The following is an 18,241-nucleotide window of genomic DNA, read 5'->3' as shown; positions in this document are numbered from 1 at the left end:
TGTGTGGTGTGTGAAATGTTTGTTTGCAGTCATTTTAATTTGTAAAAATTTTAAATACATATTTATTGTCTTAGCTGGCTATATATTTTTTTGTAAAATAAATTTTTTGTTTTGTTCATTGTTGTTGAGATGTAACTCCGTATCAGGATTCTTCTGGTCTGGACATCTTGCAGAGAACAGCTTCAAGTTTTTAATTGCAAAGAAAAAACGCCACAGAAAGTTTGGCAGCACTGGAAGACTTTAATCTGCACCATACAGACAAGTCCCGTCTGGCGTGACCCAAATGACTCGAAAACAAAGTGCCAAGTCAACACAGCCCACTCAAACAACAGTTAAACAAACTGAAATCAAATCACTGCTCTACATGAACAATGTGAAAGTAAAAACTAGAGCAAATTTTCTGCAACACGTAAAAACTAAGAGCAGCAGTCAAACTGCGCAACAGAATGAAATCAAGATGTTCACAGAACAGGATGCCAGTGAGTAAACCTGGGGAAAGACGAGATGAGGAATTTAACAGCAGCTTAAATAATGTCAAACCAGTGAAATATACTGTTTTTGTCTTATAGATTCAGCTGGTTAAACCTGTTTCATTGCAGCATTTAGTATCTGATACAACTTGGATCCAAGGCTGCAACTTCTTATATATACACACGGTGATAAATGTCCGTCATGATTTCCCAGAACCCAGGGTAATGTTTTCGAAAGCTTGTTTTATTTCAACAAACATTCCACAACCCAAAGTTTGGGTTATAAAACAGAAAAGCAGCAAATCCTCTCCAGGAGAAACTGTAACCAGAGAAATGTTTTTTGCCTGATAAATAACCTGAATGATTCATTAATTACAGAAAGTTTTGCCGATTAATTTTCTGTTGAATTAGGTGACCGTTTTTCAGCACTACTTTATGTACCGATAAGGATGCGTTCAGGCTAATGTGATGTGAATTCAACTATACTGTATATTGTCTGGATACCATCAGGTCACAAGGCACGCAATGTATGGACTAGTATTTTCTCAGGCAACGTTAACAATACAGTAAAGTGATATTTAAAACTGACCTTTGCAGTCAGACTCGTGGTGCAGTAACATAAAAGGTCACCGACAACCGAACTTGAAGACTGCTACGATTAAACTTGTTTTTCCACATTTGAAATAAAGCTGAAAACTTACACGAACCCGTGGGTTGAAGAGTTCGTCTCCGCTCCCCTTCACTCGAGCTCAGCCAGTCCGCTGCTCACCAGAGGCAGATGGACCAACTCTCCGTACTCGCCGTACAGCAGCACTGTGAGCTCCGGTTCCCGCGCCTGAATAGACAACGAGAAGGATACTGACTGTCACACGCTCTGACAAACGTCTGAGACCAAAGGTTGGGCAATAAACATGGTGTTTGCAATAGAAATGTGAGTATCCAGGTGCTTTGACGACTCTTAATTTACTACTTCTCTCATCCAACACCTTGTTGACTTGTGGTAGTGTGTTGTAGCTCTGGAAATGTAGAAATATAGACTCAGAAGTTGTCTTTTCACGTTATCTTCTTTAACTAGGGATGACGTTTGATAGCATTTTAACAAATCCAGTATCAAATCCGGATCCTAATAATAACACCTGAAACTAGTTCTGCCAATTTCAGTGCGTACGTATAAAATATCTGAGGTCACGTAGTTATTGGATCACCTACTGTAGCTACAAGATACAAATGAGAGAAGACATGAGGTCGTTTGGAGTTTGATAGATAAATATGAGATGATCATTCCTTCGTTAAGGGTTCATTCCTTCCTCCTTTTCATATCAGCAATTGAATGACTATCGCTCTAGGCCCAGTCCCCAAGAAAATCCGAGGAACATAATGACGGCTCTTTATTTACGTTTCTTCATTTCAAAAACAGTCACGTTGTGCGTTTCTTACCACAACAGAGGCTGTGATGCTGCCGTGTAACAGCTCGATCATGTCCATCGCGGCCCTCACGCTCCACCCGGGGCTGTAGGGCAGCACGTCCTCCTGCCCGCTGACACTCGGAGCCCTGAAGCCGGAGACTCTGACCTTGAGCGACTGCGACGGGAACCTCAGCAGCTCGGCCGGCAGCTGACGCAGCCTGACGGGACGCGACAGAATATCAAGAGCGATACACGAGCTGTAGCTCAGACACTATGGGGGGGGGGGGGTTTAATGGTACTTGGAGCTGAAGTGAAGTGCTGAGTATATTCATGGGAACACCAATACTTAATTACTGACAGCAAATACCTTTTACATCGACACAGAAACATAAACTAAGCTCTGTAATAATCCCCTTTACAAGAAGTCATTTAAAAATCTGTGTACTGACCTGTGGAAGATACTAATGGCCACATGAAGTATACCTGAATGTTTTAATTTTGTTATCTGCACATCACCACCGCTTTTCATTGTCTCCCTTGTCAGCGACACTAACATTTTTAGCCATGCAAGTGACGGGGCTCTAGCGATGGCAATGTCGGTTGTTCGCTCCGTCCACCGATTTGGTCCAGACTGAAACAACTATTTCATGTACTCATGGTTTCCGGTGGATGAATCCTAACGATTCTGGAGATCGCCTGTATTTTGTCTGCCTTCTTCACCACGAGCTGGTCAAAGTTTTCACGTATTTTGTGAAGTATCACCACATCTGCTCGATGGACTGGCACACACACGTGCACACACACACACACACACACACACAGTTCAGAGGATGAATCCTAATCCGACTTTGGTCATCCTCTGGCATTTTGCTTGAGCTCCAACATGAAGTTGACATTTGTGATTTTATGTGAAATGTTTCAAAATCTCCCGGATGGATTTCCATAAAATTTGGTTCACACAGTCACGTTCCCCTCAGGGTGAACTGTAATAACTTTGGGGATCCTGACTTTATGTCTAGTGCCACAATCAGGTAAAATGACCTATTGTCCAACACTTCGGTTTGTGACCACATGCCTGCCAAACTAATGAAATTCCCATCAGCCTCGGGTGGACTTTCTGTTTACTGCTAATTAGCAAACGTTACTATGCTACACTGAGAGGGTTATTGTGGTAAACAACTGATTAGCATCAGCATCGGTGAGCATGGCAGCATGCCGGCATTGGCATTTACCTCAAAGCCCCGCTGCGCCTACATTGCAGCCTCACAGAGCTGCTAGCAAGGCTGTAGAGCCTTAGGGTGCTTTCCACTTGGCCAACGTGGCTGCTGAATTTTCCTAGTTGAGGTTTGATGAAAGCAGTTCAGCCCCGGTCGGTTATTTGAATGAGACCGTGCTCCTGCAGTGTGTGAAAGCTCATACTTGCTGACGGGCAGAGTGTCATCAGAGCCAAAGTCCACATGTTGGACCAGGAACGTGACGGGCTCCACGCTGGCGAACTTCATCAGCTTGGCCCGGTAGAACTTCCCATCGCTGTACTCTGCCAGACACGGACCGCCTGGAAACCGCAAACAGAAAGTCAGGTCTGTCTAACTTACTGGACTCTGCACACAAACATTTGTGACGCAGTGATTATCTGCAGTCATCTACACAGGCTACACAGTGTAGATCTACACAGGCTTGAAAACCTTCTCTGTCCTCGGGATTTCTCTTGTACATGACTTAGTGTTACAATAACTGCAGAGAGCGACAGTTTGTTTTATGAACGTAATTTAATTTAATTTAATTTCACAAATTTAATAATTTGCAAGTTTTCCAGCTGGCATTGCCACATTTGAATTAAATATGTATATAAATTTCACATAGATTAAAGATGTCACTTGTTCATTTTTCTTACATAAATGTAAAGATCAGCTAATGCTGATATGATGTTAACGACGTTTAAAATCTTTTTGAAAAAGCTCCACCCTGCCTGGAAACACAGAGAAGACGGTCAAATGTTACCATGAGGGAAGTTGGTGAGTCGCGGCAGACTGCTGATGTTTGCATTGACTCTGGTCAGAGCCTCTTCCAGTCTCTCGCCATCCACCTCCACATCTGCTGTTCCCTCCAAAGGCCACAGGAACAGCTGCGGGGACGGACAGACAGACAGAGTTTAGCTTAACAGTTTTTTTTAAATAGTTATCTCTGGGGAAAAGTAGTTACCTCATTGGGGGTCCACAGGTGCTTGACCCTGACTTGAAACTGCTCTCCCTCCTCCGGCAGGTTTGGGTAGATAAAGGGCCCCAGCATCGGCTCCTCTGGTCCCCTCAGACCCTAGAAACACAGCATCTGCATCAGTCTAAAGCCTTCCTGTAGTTATATTTCACTTGGTCCAGACCAAGGGGAAAAAAAAAAAAATCGTCACTGTTGTAATTTAGTTCTAGATCAGTTCCTGTTCATATGTGGAAAAATTCAAAGTCCAGTGACTGACAGCAGGTTATGAGACACTAAAATGCTTCACATGTATATTTTGGTTTTAAGAAATAACTGATTATAAGCATTATTAATAATATTAGACCGCACATTGTCAAATGTTGCTTTCACATCACAAATGAACGGTACCAGAGTCCGCTTGGAAGGAGATGGAGACCCTCCTTTTAGAGTGGTTGTTTGGCCCGCACCAGGGTTCAGCTGACGGCTAGCACACCAGCCCAAATGAACCGCACCAACCGGGCAAAGGCGCCCGGGTTCATTTGAACCAAACCAGACCAGACAGGGCAGGTGTGAAAGCACCCTGAATCAATGTGACCTCCATCACTATCGTTAGATTTCCAATCTAAAACTTAAGCCACAGACCAAAGGTAACTGAGGTTTTTTTTAGGTCCTGAATCTCTGTTTAGTAATTTCTTTATGAATCCCCATAACCCTGCTTTTTATGAGCCCTCTGACTTGTATGCTTTACGTTACTGACTTCATTTGTGATAATTTCATCCCGGGAAATGCCTTGTTAACAGCTTCAATCTCCTTTTAGCAAAATGGACGCCCAAAGGGCAACTAGAGGAAACTTTTTTTAAACTTACCCAGGAATCCTGTGAAGTGACGTCAATAAATTGCACATAGCATGCTCCTCTTTACCAACCAGTATGATGTTTTATTAAAAATTGCAGCCAAAACTATTTGTGAAACATGTAAGCAAGGCCATTTTTCTCATTCCCTGCTGGTTAGAAAGCGGCGGTATTAAGTGATTCTCGGCCGTTAAGGGGCAGAAAAACGCCGAAAACAAACACAGCCTTGCCAACTTTCCCGGTGCCTGTTGGTAGCAAACTCTTGCCCATTTTGACATGCAGCAGACATGGAGCAACATGAGCACCAGAGTTATTTGTGTTTCTGTCCAGCTGATGAACAGATCAATTTTCCTTTTAGCCCTGATTTGGTCTTCAATTCCTGAGAAAAATATCGGTGTCTCAAGGTGCTACATATTCCGATTCCTTCGACGGCGACTTGTTTACTTCAGTTCTTCACTTCTATCGGACAGTTAGCAAATATTCAGCCTCTCTCAGCCTGTTTGCTGGATACGGTTTTATTACTGTTTTAATGTATTTTCGGGAGGTCAGCAAGAGCAGTAAGAATCATTTATAGACTATGTGTAGCCAGAGGACAAAAAACAATAAGTAAAAAAACATGAACAAAGCTGCTGAGTTGGATGTTCTCAGTCGCCTCAGGACTATGAATGTCCCCTTTCACATTACACGGGGTTACTTGGCTCAGTTTTGATACAGCAAATGCAATATTTTTGTTTAACTCTGAAGTTACGTTGAATTATTTCCTTTGGACGAACAACTGTTCATACCAAAACAAACAGTTTAATTCGGGTAAACACAATTATATGAGATGGACTGCATCACATATAATCATGGGATTGATGTTGATCTTTAGTTTTAAATTACAGCTATAAATATAGTTCAAGTAAGTTAAAGCGAGTTGTGGCTTTTCTTAAAATAAAATTTTCCAGTCTTAATTTTAACTACATACCTCAGTGTCAATGTCCCAATCATCCAGGAAGGGGACAGGAGCCATCACTGCCTGTCCCTGCAGAGAAACATAGATGCTCCAGTCTAAATTATGGCAGCACTGCTTTGTCTTTGGAAAATATAAAACAACAGAATTGAACACAAACACAAACACACAAAAACCTCCTGTGCTGAGACAGTCCGGTCCATGGAGGCGTGTTCATGGTGACACAGGATCCTGCTGAGGCTCAGCCCGTCCAGAAAGAGCTCAACTGTGAGGGGTTGCCTCGGGTCAGTTGGCAGCTCCTTCCACACACACACACACACACACACAAATACACACTAGGGATCACCAACTACATTACTGGTGGAGTACTTGACTACTAAAACCAATAGGGCTGTAACTAATGACTATTCATCATCAATAATCCGCCAGTTATTTTCGAGTAATCAATTTATTGTTATTCTAGGAAATTTCACCCCAAAAAAAAAAAAAACCCAAGACATCACATATAAGCCATCAATGCCTTTATTTATACACTTTATAATACTTTCATTCAGGCATGAAACCCTAACAAGGTACTGAGTCTAACTTTACCATGACTTGCATGTCCACACAGCGACTCAGCAACACCTCCCTCAGCAAGGCCACGGCGTCCCGCTGCCACCTGCCGCCGACCTGAAGAGACAGAGAGAGCGGAGAAGTGAGGAGAGAAAAGATGAGGTGAACATGTTAAAGGGGCTTATCCATGAATCGAGGAACAATCCTCTTCTGCTGTGTGGCTTTACAACAGATACTTGCAGGTTCCTGAAAGCCTCGTGTTAAGACCTTTAAAAAAAAAAAAGGACGACACCAGTGGCTTTGCACATTTCACCCAAATAACTATAAACTTAAAATTTCAAAATAAAATGCTCACCTTAAAATTCAGGGGTTTTTTTCCTATTCACTGAAGAAGATGGCTTTGAAAAGCTAGTAAGTGGACCTTTGAGTTGATAATTTTCGCTTTTTTTTTTTTTTTTTTTTAAAAAGAACTCATGGGTATACCGACACACACGGACTCTTACGGGGTTGATGCCTTGCACCTGGCAGGGCATACAGAGCTGAGGGACATCGTCACACAGCAGCATGGGGTACACGTGGACCACCGGGATGTTCTCCACCAGGCCGTAGTCCACATATTGTACCTGGTAACACACAAATACACACAGGCATATACATGGATATTCCAAAAAAAAAAAAAAAAAAACCTTTAAAAAGGTTTTAATTTTCTTCATGCAAATGCAGTTTAGCAGATACTGTGTTAGGTAATATCTCTTAGTTATACCATACTGATGATAATAAACATCAAGGTTTATGTATTTCAAGTTGATGTGTCTACTTAATAAAAGTTATATATACTTTAACATCATTATGCATGTATGTATGTACATACGTACGTATCCATTATGTATATACAATATAGGATAAAAGTGACACTGTGGCTTGACTAACTGTCATTATTTGACAGAGGTCCATCCATTGTTTGTTAAGAATTGCCCACCAATGGCCAAAACCACTGTCTTGGTTTTGGCTACTTTGCTCTCTAAATTCTCTAAAGGCCTTTGTCTTTGAAGGTAACACAAATCTAAAACTGTCTGTTTTCAATTGTAATTGGTTGTTGATTGGTACTTTAAATGGTTGAGGGACATTACTAGTAAAGGGGTTTATGTGAGTGTTTTTCCCAGACCTGAACATGTCCTCCCAGCACCTCCAGCAGCTGTCCTCGGTACCACAACATATCAGGTCCAATGACGGCACAGCCCAGGACTGACTTCCAGGTGTAGGGCTTCTGTCTTGGCAGTGTCTTCATGCTCTGCTGAATCCTCTCTCTAAGCTGCTCCAACTGACATGCTGACACACACACACACACACACACACACACACACACACACACACACACACACACACACACACAGAAACCATTGACTTAGATCCTAGTTTCATCTACCAGTTTCCTCTCTGAATTAAAACAACAGAGTCAAGATAATAAAAACGACACTGTGCTTTGTAGTGATTTTAGAGCAGATACAAGCCTGTTTGTCCCCTTTCTACCAAATACAAAAACACTTGTATCAACCTGTATCAACGACAAGAGTCCAGTTTCAGTTGAACAAGGACTGATGATGGAAAAATTATGTTTTGAGTCAAATTTCTGTTTTCATAATGAAAGATCAAGCATGTAGTATGTTAAAAAAAAAAAAAAAAAAAGTTAATCTCAGCATTAGCAAAGTGATAATGATCTATTATGTGCACCTGCATTCTGTGTTCTGGCGTAAATGAGACCATCCTCTCCGATGGCAGATACACTTATCTGGATGTGACCGAGGCATGGCAGCTCTGGGGGTTGGTACAACTGAGTCTTCACCTGTTCACACACACACACACACACACACACACACACACACACACACACACACACACACACACACACACACACACAAAAATACACACAAACACAAGTGGAATACAACCACAAATATGGATAATAATAGCTTGGCCAGTTCATTTCTTATACACCTCATTTATTCAAATACACGTTTCCATATTTTACTAGTTATAGTCCTTAGATTCTGAAAGACTTTCTCTTCAAGATGTCCATCAAATAGTAATTGTGTTCTGGCATTTCAGGTACTGGCATTTCTTTTAGCTATTTTATTTCACTTTGTGTTTCCTCTATTAATTTATCAATTGTAATTTTATGCTAGTTTTGCTTTTGTTTTTACTGTTGTAAAGTGTGTTGATGCACATTTAATAAAACTTAGCCTGACTTGACTTGATTTGACTATTGCACACACTGAATATTGTTCTGAACGTAGCTGAATGGCAAAAGTGCAACACATTGTCAACAGATTTGCCTCCGTTGCTGATTCTTTTACATATTTTTGTATTTACATGGAATCCAAGTTGATAAAAATGGTCTCTTGCCCACAGAGAGAGAGTGTGTGTGTGTGTGTGTGTGTGTGTGCGTGTGCGCGTGAGAGATATCACCTTCTCAGCAGACATAATTGTGCGGCGGGCTGGTTTGGGAGGGATGAGAGTGGAGACAAGGGGGGACTGGGAGGGAAAAGGAATGAGAGAAGGAGCTGGATGATTTTTCTCGGCATCAGAGCTGTGAGTGTGTGTCTCGCTCCCTGGAGACTGTTCATCGATTTCTTTGGGTTTCTGAATGACAGCATCTCTGCGAGAAAACAGAATCACACACAAAATCAGGTGCCCGCCAACATTAGACAGACATTTGCTTAAATTAAAAAATGAATATCAGCCACAAGTGTTGGTTATTACAAATATAGTGATACAGTTCTAAAAATCACATAAAAATCAGACCCTCGTTACTGCACAGGCAGTTAACAAAAACAGTCAAACTGAAGATAATAATGACAGTCAAAAGTAGATATAGCATGTAAAAAATTTATGATGTTGTTGTATTCAGAGCTTCTGATGTGTGGTTACACCTACTGGAAAAAGAAATATTCAGACAAATATAGAGTAAAGGTTTAGGCACTACAAGTGTTTAGATTCTTAGCCATCCCCTGATACCATTGGGGAGGCGTCTGATCAGTCCCAAGTTCATTCTGCAGCCTGACAACAACCCCGAACACACCGCCAGAGCCATAAAGAACTATCATCGGTGACAGGTAGAACAATGAGTCCCTGCACCAGATGATCTGACCGCGACAGAGCCCTGAGTCAGTCTGAGCTTACATGAAGACACGGAAGACACTGAGACAGCCTAAATCCACAGATGCTAGGAACAACCTACCTGCTGAGTAACATGAAAAACTGTGTGCAAGTGTACTGAGGAGAATTGGTGCCATTTTGAAGGCAAAGGGTGATCACACCAAAGATTGATTTGATTTCGTTTTTTTCTGTTAATTGCACTTTGCATAAAGGTAACTGATAATTGAAAACTATTCCTGGCATTTTTTTTTGTACCTAAAACTTGTGCACTGTAACGTATATGGAAAAGAGAAAACTAAGGTTTCCAATGTCATTAAAGACCTGTAAATACAATAATCGCGCGCGCGCACACACACACACACACACACACACACACACACACACACACACACACACACACACACACACACACACACACACACACACACACACACACACACACACACACACACACACTTCCATGCATGTGGCACAGGTGCACACACAGACCTTGGCTTTCTTTCCCTGAGGGCAAGGCCCTCGCTGGCCAGAAAGTCTGCGATGCTGACAAACTGTCCCATCTTGTTGGAGCAGAACAGAGTGATGGGTACTGGACGCTCCTCTGTCAGCTCCTGGACAACAAGCGAGGAGAGACAGACACAAACTGAAACTAGGTCACTACAGTAACAAAGAAAAGATGTGGATATTTGGGCAAAGAGTAAGATGGGTGAAGTAACTCTTAATAAAAAAAAAAAAAAGGCAGGAAGAGCCCCTCTGGAGCCAGTGATGTGAAGAAATTACTAATCTTTATAAACTACTGTATATAGATAAAGGAAATGTTTTCAGCACTTGAGAAAAAGGAGAAAGAAATAGGGGCATGAGGAGAGAAAAGGAGAGGAGGACCTTGATGGTCATAACAGCCGAGGCTCCCGTCAGGTAGTAGGAGATTAAATCGCAGGCTGTAGCCGTCCAGGTGGATCGGCCCCCTGCCGGCCTGAAAGAGAGAAAGACTGAGGAATAGGTCTAGACGAGAGAAAGGGAGCTGCCTCCCAAAACTAGAATACTAAAATTGTACAGCAGTTGTCATAAGAAAATGAAGCTAATCCCACACATGTATGAAACTCAGCCTCCACAACCACTGATAAGTATATTAACTGATTAAAAACTTTAATTCTAGACAGAAACAGCTACTATCCCAGCACCTTTTATTGCATTTAAGTCACATTCTTTTGAAATGACGAGAACTGGTTAGACGTTGTGATATCTAGCACATCATTACCATCGGAGGTTTTGTGTGTCTATTTTATGGATGGATACATGCTGGATGTGTCTCAGTGCATGACTAAAATGCAGTGTGTGTGTGAGAGACAGTGTTTGTGTATTTAACCTGATGTCAGTGAGAGTGCACTCCAGGGCCAGAGAGCCGATCAAAGAGGATGGCAGTGGCCGCAGGTCGCCGACGTGGAGCTTCACCGTGTTGCCATGATCACAGCGTATCACCTGGTATCAACCAGCAGAGAGAGTCACTACTATTAACATCAAGCATTCTTAAAGCCATGTTAACATACAGCGAATGCTTTGAACTAAGGTCCTCTACGGTATGGTGGGTACATATCTTTAAATAATCCAGCCAATCAGGCTGCACTTGCCAGGCTGCAAAATTCAGTCAAGATCAAGCACATTCTCATTAAACAAGGACACATACATCAAAGCTCTTGACTTACTGACTCAAAAAATCTCTCATGTTGCATTAAAATGGCTGTAAAAAAAAAGATGTAATAGCAGACAAACACTACTTTCAGGTTGGTCTTTGGGAGCAATAGCTTTTCTACCTCTGCAACGTTGCCGGATGTGACGTCAGAGCAGATCCGTCCTCTCTCCCAAACCCCGTTGATGTGAGCAGCACAGTGCATGTCTGCCTTCCACACCACATCCTGGGGCTCCGTAAGCACACACTCCTGCTTTACCAGCTCGCATATCCTGGAAAACACAGAAAGAAAACCAAAACCCCCCAAATCCAATCGGCGGTTTTTTAGAGGAACTTGTTGGATTCTTATCCAGTCTTCTTTTAATTTATGACAGAGTTGTCCATTGTGGTTTAAGAATGTCCTGCCTGGAGTTACAGGACACGACTTTGTCAGATAGTAAATGTATCAATCATTTATTAATGAACTGATTGATCGTTTTAAAAAGATCTGTTTATCTACCTTAAATACTTAAATAGCACCTTGAAAGGTCAGATCTAAAGTCCAGAGAAAGAAGGCAACCTCGGATAAATGATAATGTCCGTAGCTGTATAAAGAAATGTAGGAAAGTAGAGCAGAGAGGGAAGAAATCAGGTCTCCAGATCCACCATGAGGCTATTTTTAGTCCGTAAGAGCCTCTATTAACCCAAGCGCCACCTGTTCTCAAGTACATCAACCACATCAGGACAGTCTGAGAGACTTTTTCTCCTATTACCCTGCCTGACCTCTTACAAACAGTATCGCATATGAGAGTGTCCTCCAGCCCTGTGAATGTACTGCCACCTAAGTTTTTATTCAGTTGTATGGAATCCATTGAGCCCTGTTTACTTTGTGTTTTTAACAGTTCACTATTGTCTGGCTGTGTTCCTGACTACTTTGAGACAGGAACCTATGCTGGATCCCAACCAAGTGGAGAATTATCATCCTATCTTCAAGCTTCCTTTACTTGCAAAAATATTTTTCAAAACAATTGTGTATTAGCAAGTTTTTTCTGCTATGGAAAATAATTCCAGTTTTCGAAAAGTTTCAACCCGGCTTTTGAAAAGACCACAGCACAGAGACTGATCTTCTGAAGGTTACCAGTGATCTCCTCAAGCCTCTATGCAGGCATGTGCTTCATTCTGGTACTGCTGGACTTCAGTGCAGCCATCGACACAACTGACCACGGTATTTTAACAAACAGACCGAGGCGCTGGGTGGTTGTCTCTGCCTTAAAGCTTCAAAGTATTTTTCCTCGTATCTTTTGAAACGGGATGTGCTGTGTGTGGATCAATAACTACGTCTCTTCGTGTGCACATATAACGTATTCTCTTTCTCTCCTAGTCAATTCTAGGTCTAATTATTGTTATTTTTCTTAGCCAAAAAGCTATCGATCGATCCCAGACTTTAGCGAACCAGAACCAACAGCCCTGACCACATCACTCCTGTTTTAGCTCCTTTACACTGGCTCCCAGTATGTTCTAGAATTGATTTTAATTCTGAATAATGGTGTGTGAGAGTTAAGGCAGCAACTAATAATGGTTTTCATTGTCAATTAACCTTAGATTTTTTTTTTTGATCAATGAATTCATCTTTCAGTCCATCTACAATGTTGGAAAAAAATAGAGTAAATGCAAATCACAAGTTCCAGAGTCCAAGGTGACATATTCAATTTACTTGTTTTTGCCTACTAGCATAAATTTAAAGATAATCAAGATAATTTAAAGATAATCAGTTTACAAAAATTATAATTTTTGCTTAATAACTGCTCAAAGTAATTTCTCGACATTCAGAATTGTAGATTAGCAATGACAGAAAAATTAATATACTAATACTTTCAGTACTAGCTGGCTGGACAGCATTTCTTAGAGTAGTATTCATAGTAAATATTGAGTATTCTACACAAGAGTACAGAAAAATCTGGCCCCCTTGACTGGAAGAACAACACTGACTTTTCTGTACCAATATTTGGTTTATTTAAAGGATTTTCAAAGCACGGTTTTGTGTCTTAGCTGCTGACCTTTTGAGCTGAGAGTCGCACTGGGTGAGCTGGACGTAGAAGCTGCTCGGTGAGTTGACGTGGCTGACTCTCACTTTTAGGTCTTTGAGTTGGACAGGGAGCTTCAGCTGAGGCTGAAGCTCCAGCGGCTCCTCATCTTGCTCTCCGAAGGTTTTCTTCTCCGAGGTATCAACGCCCTCCGCGGCCGAGCTGAGCTCAAGCGGAGGGTCCCATACGGCAGAGTCATTACTGGCATGCTTGGACTTAGGTCTGAAGGAGGGAAGAAGGTATTGGAGGAGATAAGGGGGGGGAGTGTAAGGAAAAAAAAAAAGAAAAAAGAGGTGAAATGAAGATAATGAACGACAAAGCAGAGGAGTGACAGCGATAGGTGGAGGGATAGATGTTATGATACAATAAAGTAAACACGTACAAAGTAGGAATGGCTTGATACCATTTTTTCCATTTGGACAACAATATCCCAACACTGAGTAGCTGAAGATTACAATACCAATCAGACAGACACTCATTTTTTCCCTCTTTAATAACTAAGAAGCTCTTACTCAGATCTGGTTCTTTGACATACAACATATTTCAATGGTGTAGAAATATAAAGTCAAATTCTTTTTATTAGATTAGATAATTTATGGTGGCCTTTTTAATCATTCAATCTTAGAAGTACAAGTTATAGAAGAGACTCCAGATAAGTCTCACCCCTCTTTGAAGCAGGCCAGCTCCTCTTCGACCAGCAGCTCAGCGATGTTGGCTAGTGGCCCGTTAGGGCCGCTCTGAAATAGTTTGACTGGCAGAGGCTCAGTCTTGGGGACTCTTCCTGGAGGGGCTCAGGGAAGAAAATAAAACTGGTGTCAAAACCCACAGACCACAAAATCGGTTTTGGTGACAAGTGAGCGCAATATTAAAAATACAAGCTTAGTATTACTACTACTACTTACTACTCTGTTCTCCTGCCCACTTATTTATTTATTTTTTTAAGAAATAAAAATAATTCACACTCCCACACACACAGTACCTGTAGCCACAATAGTGACCAGTTTCTGGTGAGCCAGGCTGATGAATCTGTTTGTGCAGGCGTCGCTCCAGGTCTCTCCATCCAGAGGAATCACATCTGACAAACAGCTGTGAATTGCCTGGACAGCAGAGGACAAACCTCCAGTTGACTTAACTCAGCTCTCTTCAAGAGTGTGAAGTAAATAAAATGTGCACATTATGTATGATATTTTGAAAATGTCAACATTTTACTGTAAAATAATGTAAACAGACTTTTGAAGGACTGTTTCTTTGATGTTTCATACAGTATGTCCTAAGACATTTCCTTATATATTTATATTTATATTTATATAAATATAAAAATATGGTTTAAAAAAAATGTATTGAAGAAATAGTACAGGAACTAATCTAATCTAGACAAGATTTTTCCTTAAGGACTTTTAGTCAGGACAGTCGAAGTGTGCTATTACACTTAATTACAGCAGATATAGATTGTGTTGTTTTATTATCACAAAAGTAAAAAACAAAATACCGGTTCATCAATAGATACTGTGTTCTCACCATGGACGAAAGGGCAAAGAACTCGTCCTTGATCTTCCTCAAGTCGCCGACCAACAAGATTTTCTTGTTACCAAAGTCTACATACCGCACTTCCACTTTTCTGCCCCCTGGATGACCTACACGCACTCACACACACACACACACACACACACGCCCAGACTTCTGGTTAGTTTGCAAAGTAACTCTTCTGCCCAATTGGGGCAGCAGTGATAGTCCTCCACAGCGGGGTCATGACAGAGCCACTTTGCCGCTGGGACAAAACTAAGCCTCATCCAGTGGACACTCAGACAAAACTTTCATGACCTGGGTATAGGTTGAATCACTATTACATTACACTAATAAGCAACACCCACTGATAAAACAGACACTGGCATGCACACACGCTCCCTCACCTATGACCTGAGCTCTGTACCACAACTTGTCGTCATAGCGGGCAACACAGGCCTGTCCTATCACAGGGCAGTAGATGTTGAGGTCATCTTGTCCAGCCACTGTTGTCGCACTGTAAAAATCCTGGAGCTTGGCAGAGAGTAACAAGGACTCCATGTTGTCAGTCTGGTTGGGGATAGGGGAGGTGGGTGGGGCACAGACAAAGGGAAAAGATTGGGAAATGAAAAAGAAAAAAACAAAACAAAACAAACAAAAGAACCAAAAAAGGTAATGACAAAAAAAAAAAAGGAAAGTTTTGTTTTTATCAAATGTTCATTCTATGATCTCCTTAAAATGCTAACCTTCCTCATGTTTCCTCTTCTAAGTCCACAAGGTTTCTTTCTTTTCTCTTGTTAATTTAATTGGCAATCTCAAAGATTTCAGTCCTGGCTGATTTGGGGACAACTCTAGCTAGTGGTGGTAACAGCAAATGCGGTTCAATAGCACAGGTCACAGAAATCTGGAGGCAGCAAAACAAACTATTTTCATTTAAATGAAGAAGCCAGGCCATAATTGGCCTTTTTCCGTCATTCTGTGAACACAGTGAAAGAAGTTGGATACCTGACTGAAAAATTGGAGGTGTGCAGCCTGTAGGCAATGTTCAGTTTGCATTAGCAGTAACAAATACTGCATTTTTTCCGGGAATGTCGCCACAGATGCCCAGTTCATAATACTGCAAATATATAATAATTTTAAGACTTTCATCAGTGGGCCAAAGACTCAATCACCATTGTGTTAATGAGAATCTTCAAGATTGCCACTGGCATCTGGGCCTCTTTAAGGATATTACATCTATCTATATATCTATATAGAGATATATATATAGTTAATGTGTGTTTATTTATGTGCATATTTAGTACCAGCTGGATGTAGAAGTCAGCAGGGTTGTTGATGTGGGACACCACAGCGTTGAGCTCTGTGTTGATCTTGGGATGGACAGGAGGGTAGTATAGCAGGGGCCTCCTGCCCAACGTCACTGGAGAATAAAACCTATCAGCAATTTTGAAAGAGCAAAGCCAAAGTTAGGCCACTTCCGTAGATGAGCTTGATGTTTACAAAGTCTGAATTTGATTCTGATTCAATGTAATTGACTATTGATCATTTAATCACATTAGATAAATACCAATTTGCTTATCAGATTTTTACTTGTAACTTGCACATGTACCTGGCCACTTCAATGAAGACAAGGAACTCTCTGACAGAGATGGGCACGTCACTGGATTGGTCCATGGGCGCTTTCCTCAGGTCCACCAACAAAGAGTCTCTGTCCTGACCCAGAGGCCTCATCTCCACTGCTGCAGAGCCAACTACACTGCAGAATTCAACCTGTGCCTCTTTACTCCAGCCTTTTGTCTGAAAACACACACACACACACACACACACACACACACACACACACACACACACACACACACACACACACACACACACACACACACACACACACACACACACAAACCATTGACTTAGATCCTAGTTTCATCTACCAGTTTCCTCTCTGAATTAAAACAACAGCATAAACACACCTCCTAATACTGCTACTTTTTGCATAAAAAACATAATTTAACTCTACATTTTGTTTTATGTCCCACCAGGTTTCTACTATGTATCGTTCCAGTTATCGTGTTCACAAGAATGTGTCTACAGAGTCACAGAGTCACAGACACCAGCGTGACAACATAATGCCCTGCATACGATGTACCATGGTGGTGGTGCATAAAAAACAAATCAAAGAGAAAAACAATGCAACATCCAAAAAACACAAGGTTTTAAGAAACGATTAACAAAACAGAAAAAAAAAAAAAAAAATTTCAGAAACTGGGAAAAGGTGCTCTAGGCACCGTCTGTCTTTCTCAGTCTTACTTCTGACTGTTTGTCTTCGACATTATCCCTCAGATACTACTTGAAAATTGACAAAGATGCAGTTGTGTTCTCCTTTCTGTGCACCCTTTACAGTGTTGTACTGGTGACGTGGCCTGGTAAGGAATACGAGCTCACGCTGGCCACATCTTTCTCATTTCTCTCAATTCACTGTACTGTTTTAGTGAATTACCTGTTGTCCAAACGAGTGCACGCAGAATTTTCTCTATACTTCAGCAAATGTTCGATTACCTGGCAACCCTTTCTGATCCACAGGGAAAGGCACAGCGTCTCTGCTAATGACCACAAATTTTTCCCCAAAATGGCAGACAAAGTGGTAAATGATAGCATTAAGTCTGTTGATTTGTTTGCTCAAAGACTGTGTTTTCTGTTGAGTTGTTGTGAAATTTAGTTTTTTCCGGTTGTGTAGTTGTGTTTTCTGTCTTATGAATAAATCATAAACAACATACATGTTATGTTTTTGCTTTTGTTCAAGTGTTTTCTTAAATGTTCTTGTGTTCTAAACTTGAGGGCCACCGTATGATGGATTTTCTCTTATGTCCCTCATCAGAGAAGGAAAACGTAAGTAATTTGGTCAAACACACATAATGTATCAATATACACTGTAAATCTCAGTGGTCTTACCAGATCATATGGGACCAGGTCTTTGAGGGAACATCTGATGGCCTGAGGAGCAAAGTGACCTAGCTCCACATTTGCTGCCTCACACACCTTCCTCAGGTGGTTGTTCACAGCCTTCAGTGAAGACTCAGTGGTCCCCTCCTCACTGGGAAAGGTGCGAGAGAGGAGTGGAGGATGTACCGGAATAACTTTGTACAGATTTCTATTGAATAACTGAGACAAATGCTTCACATTCAAAACATTCACAATGGGTTAGTTAAGCATTTATGCTGCACATACTACATACTTATGTGCATCTCCTCTGATGAAACAGGCCCTGGCCACAAGCCCAGTCAAAACACACTGATGAAACGATTTCTTTAAACTGAGGCTTTATACTGAGAGGCTAAGATATTTTGATGATATATTTTAAAAACGAGACATATTGATTTGAATCTCTCGCTACTGGAGGGATGGAAC

The 18,241-nt window shown here is 41.4% G+C and overlaps 1 protein-coding gene across 6 annotated transcripts in view; it reads right to left on the bottom strand.

Moving 5' to 3' along the window:
• Window positions 1-229: 229 nt before the first annotated feature.
• The window catches only part of rnf17 (ring finger protein 17), a 26,337-nt gene continuing 8,325 nt past the window's right edge, over window positions 230-18,241 (bottom strand). The window contains exons 14-38 of one of the 6 annotated variants that reach the window (XM_040149130.1): window positions 17,786-17,927; window positions 16,446-16,633; window positions 16,141-16,270; window positions 15,244-15,406; window positions 14,852-14,967; window positions 14,313-14,430; window positions 13,997-14,123; window positions 13,307-13,555; window positions 11,395-11,542; window positions 10,950-11,062; window positions 10,466-10,556; window positions 10,073-10,194; window positions 8,894-9,083; window positions 8,159-8,270; window positions 7,593-7,756; window positions 6,931-7,050; window positions 6,464-6,544; window positions 6,043-6,171; window positions 5,888-5,944; window positions 4,079-4,189; window positions 3,878-4,001; window positions 3,296-3,431; window positions 1,908-2,094; window positions 1,172-1,305; window positions 230-489 (exon numbers count right to left, since the gene is read on the bottom strand). In XM_040149130.1, the coding sequence (XP_040005064.1) occupies window positions 1,210-1,305; window positions 1,908-2,094; window positions 3,296-3,431; window positions 3,878-4,001; window positions 4,079-4,189; window positions 5,888-5,944; window positions 6,043-6,171; window positions 6,464-6,544; window positions 6,931-7,050; window positions 7,593-7,756; window positions 8,159-8,270; window positions 8,894-9,083; window positions 10,073-10,194; window positions 10,466-10,556; window positions 10,950-11,062; window positions 11,395-11,542; window positions 13,307-13,555; window positions 13,997-14,123; window positions 14,313-14,430; window positions 14,852-14,967; window positions 15,244-15,406; window positions 16,141-16,270; window positions 16,446-16,633; window positions 17,786-17,927 (3,214 nt within the window). In that variant the 3' untranslated portion in view covers window positions 230-489; window positions 1,172-1,209. The remainder of the gene's footprint in view (window positions 490-1,171; window positions 1,306-1,907; window positions 2,095-3,295; window positions 3,432-3,877; window positions 4,002-4,078; window positions 4,190-5,887; window positions 5,945-6,042; window positions 6,172-6,463; window positions 6,545-6,930; window positions 7,051-7,592; window positions 7,757-8,158; window positions 8,271-8,893; window positions 9,084-10,072; window positions 10,195-10,465; window positions 10,557-10,949; window positions 11,063-11,394; window positions 11,543-13,306; window positions 13,556-13,996; window positions 14,124-14,312; window positions 14,431-14,851; window positions 14,968-15,243; window positions 15,407-16,140; window positions 16,271-16,445; window positions 16,634-17,785; window positions 17,928-18,241) is intronic. The other 5 variants (XM_040149131.1, XM_040149133.1, XM_040149132.1 and 2 more) reach the window with 5 other exon arrangements.

Source organism: Xiphias gladius, chromosome 16 (genome assembly GCF_016859285.1).
Source record: "Xiphias gladius isolate SHS-SW01 ecotype Sanya breed wild chromosome 16, ASM1685928v1, whole genome shotgun sequence".
Classification (NCBI taxonomy): Eukaryota; Metazoa; Chordata; class Actinopteri; order Istiophoriformes; family Xiphiidae; genus Xiphias; species Xiphias gladius.
The sequence above is the reverse complement of the archived record's forward strand: the minus strand, read 5'-3'. Positions and strand labels throughout refer to the sequence as shown.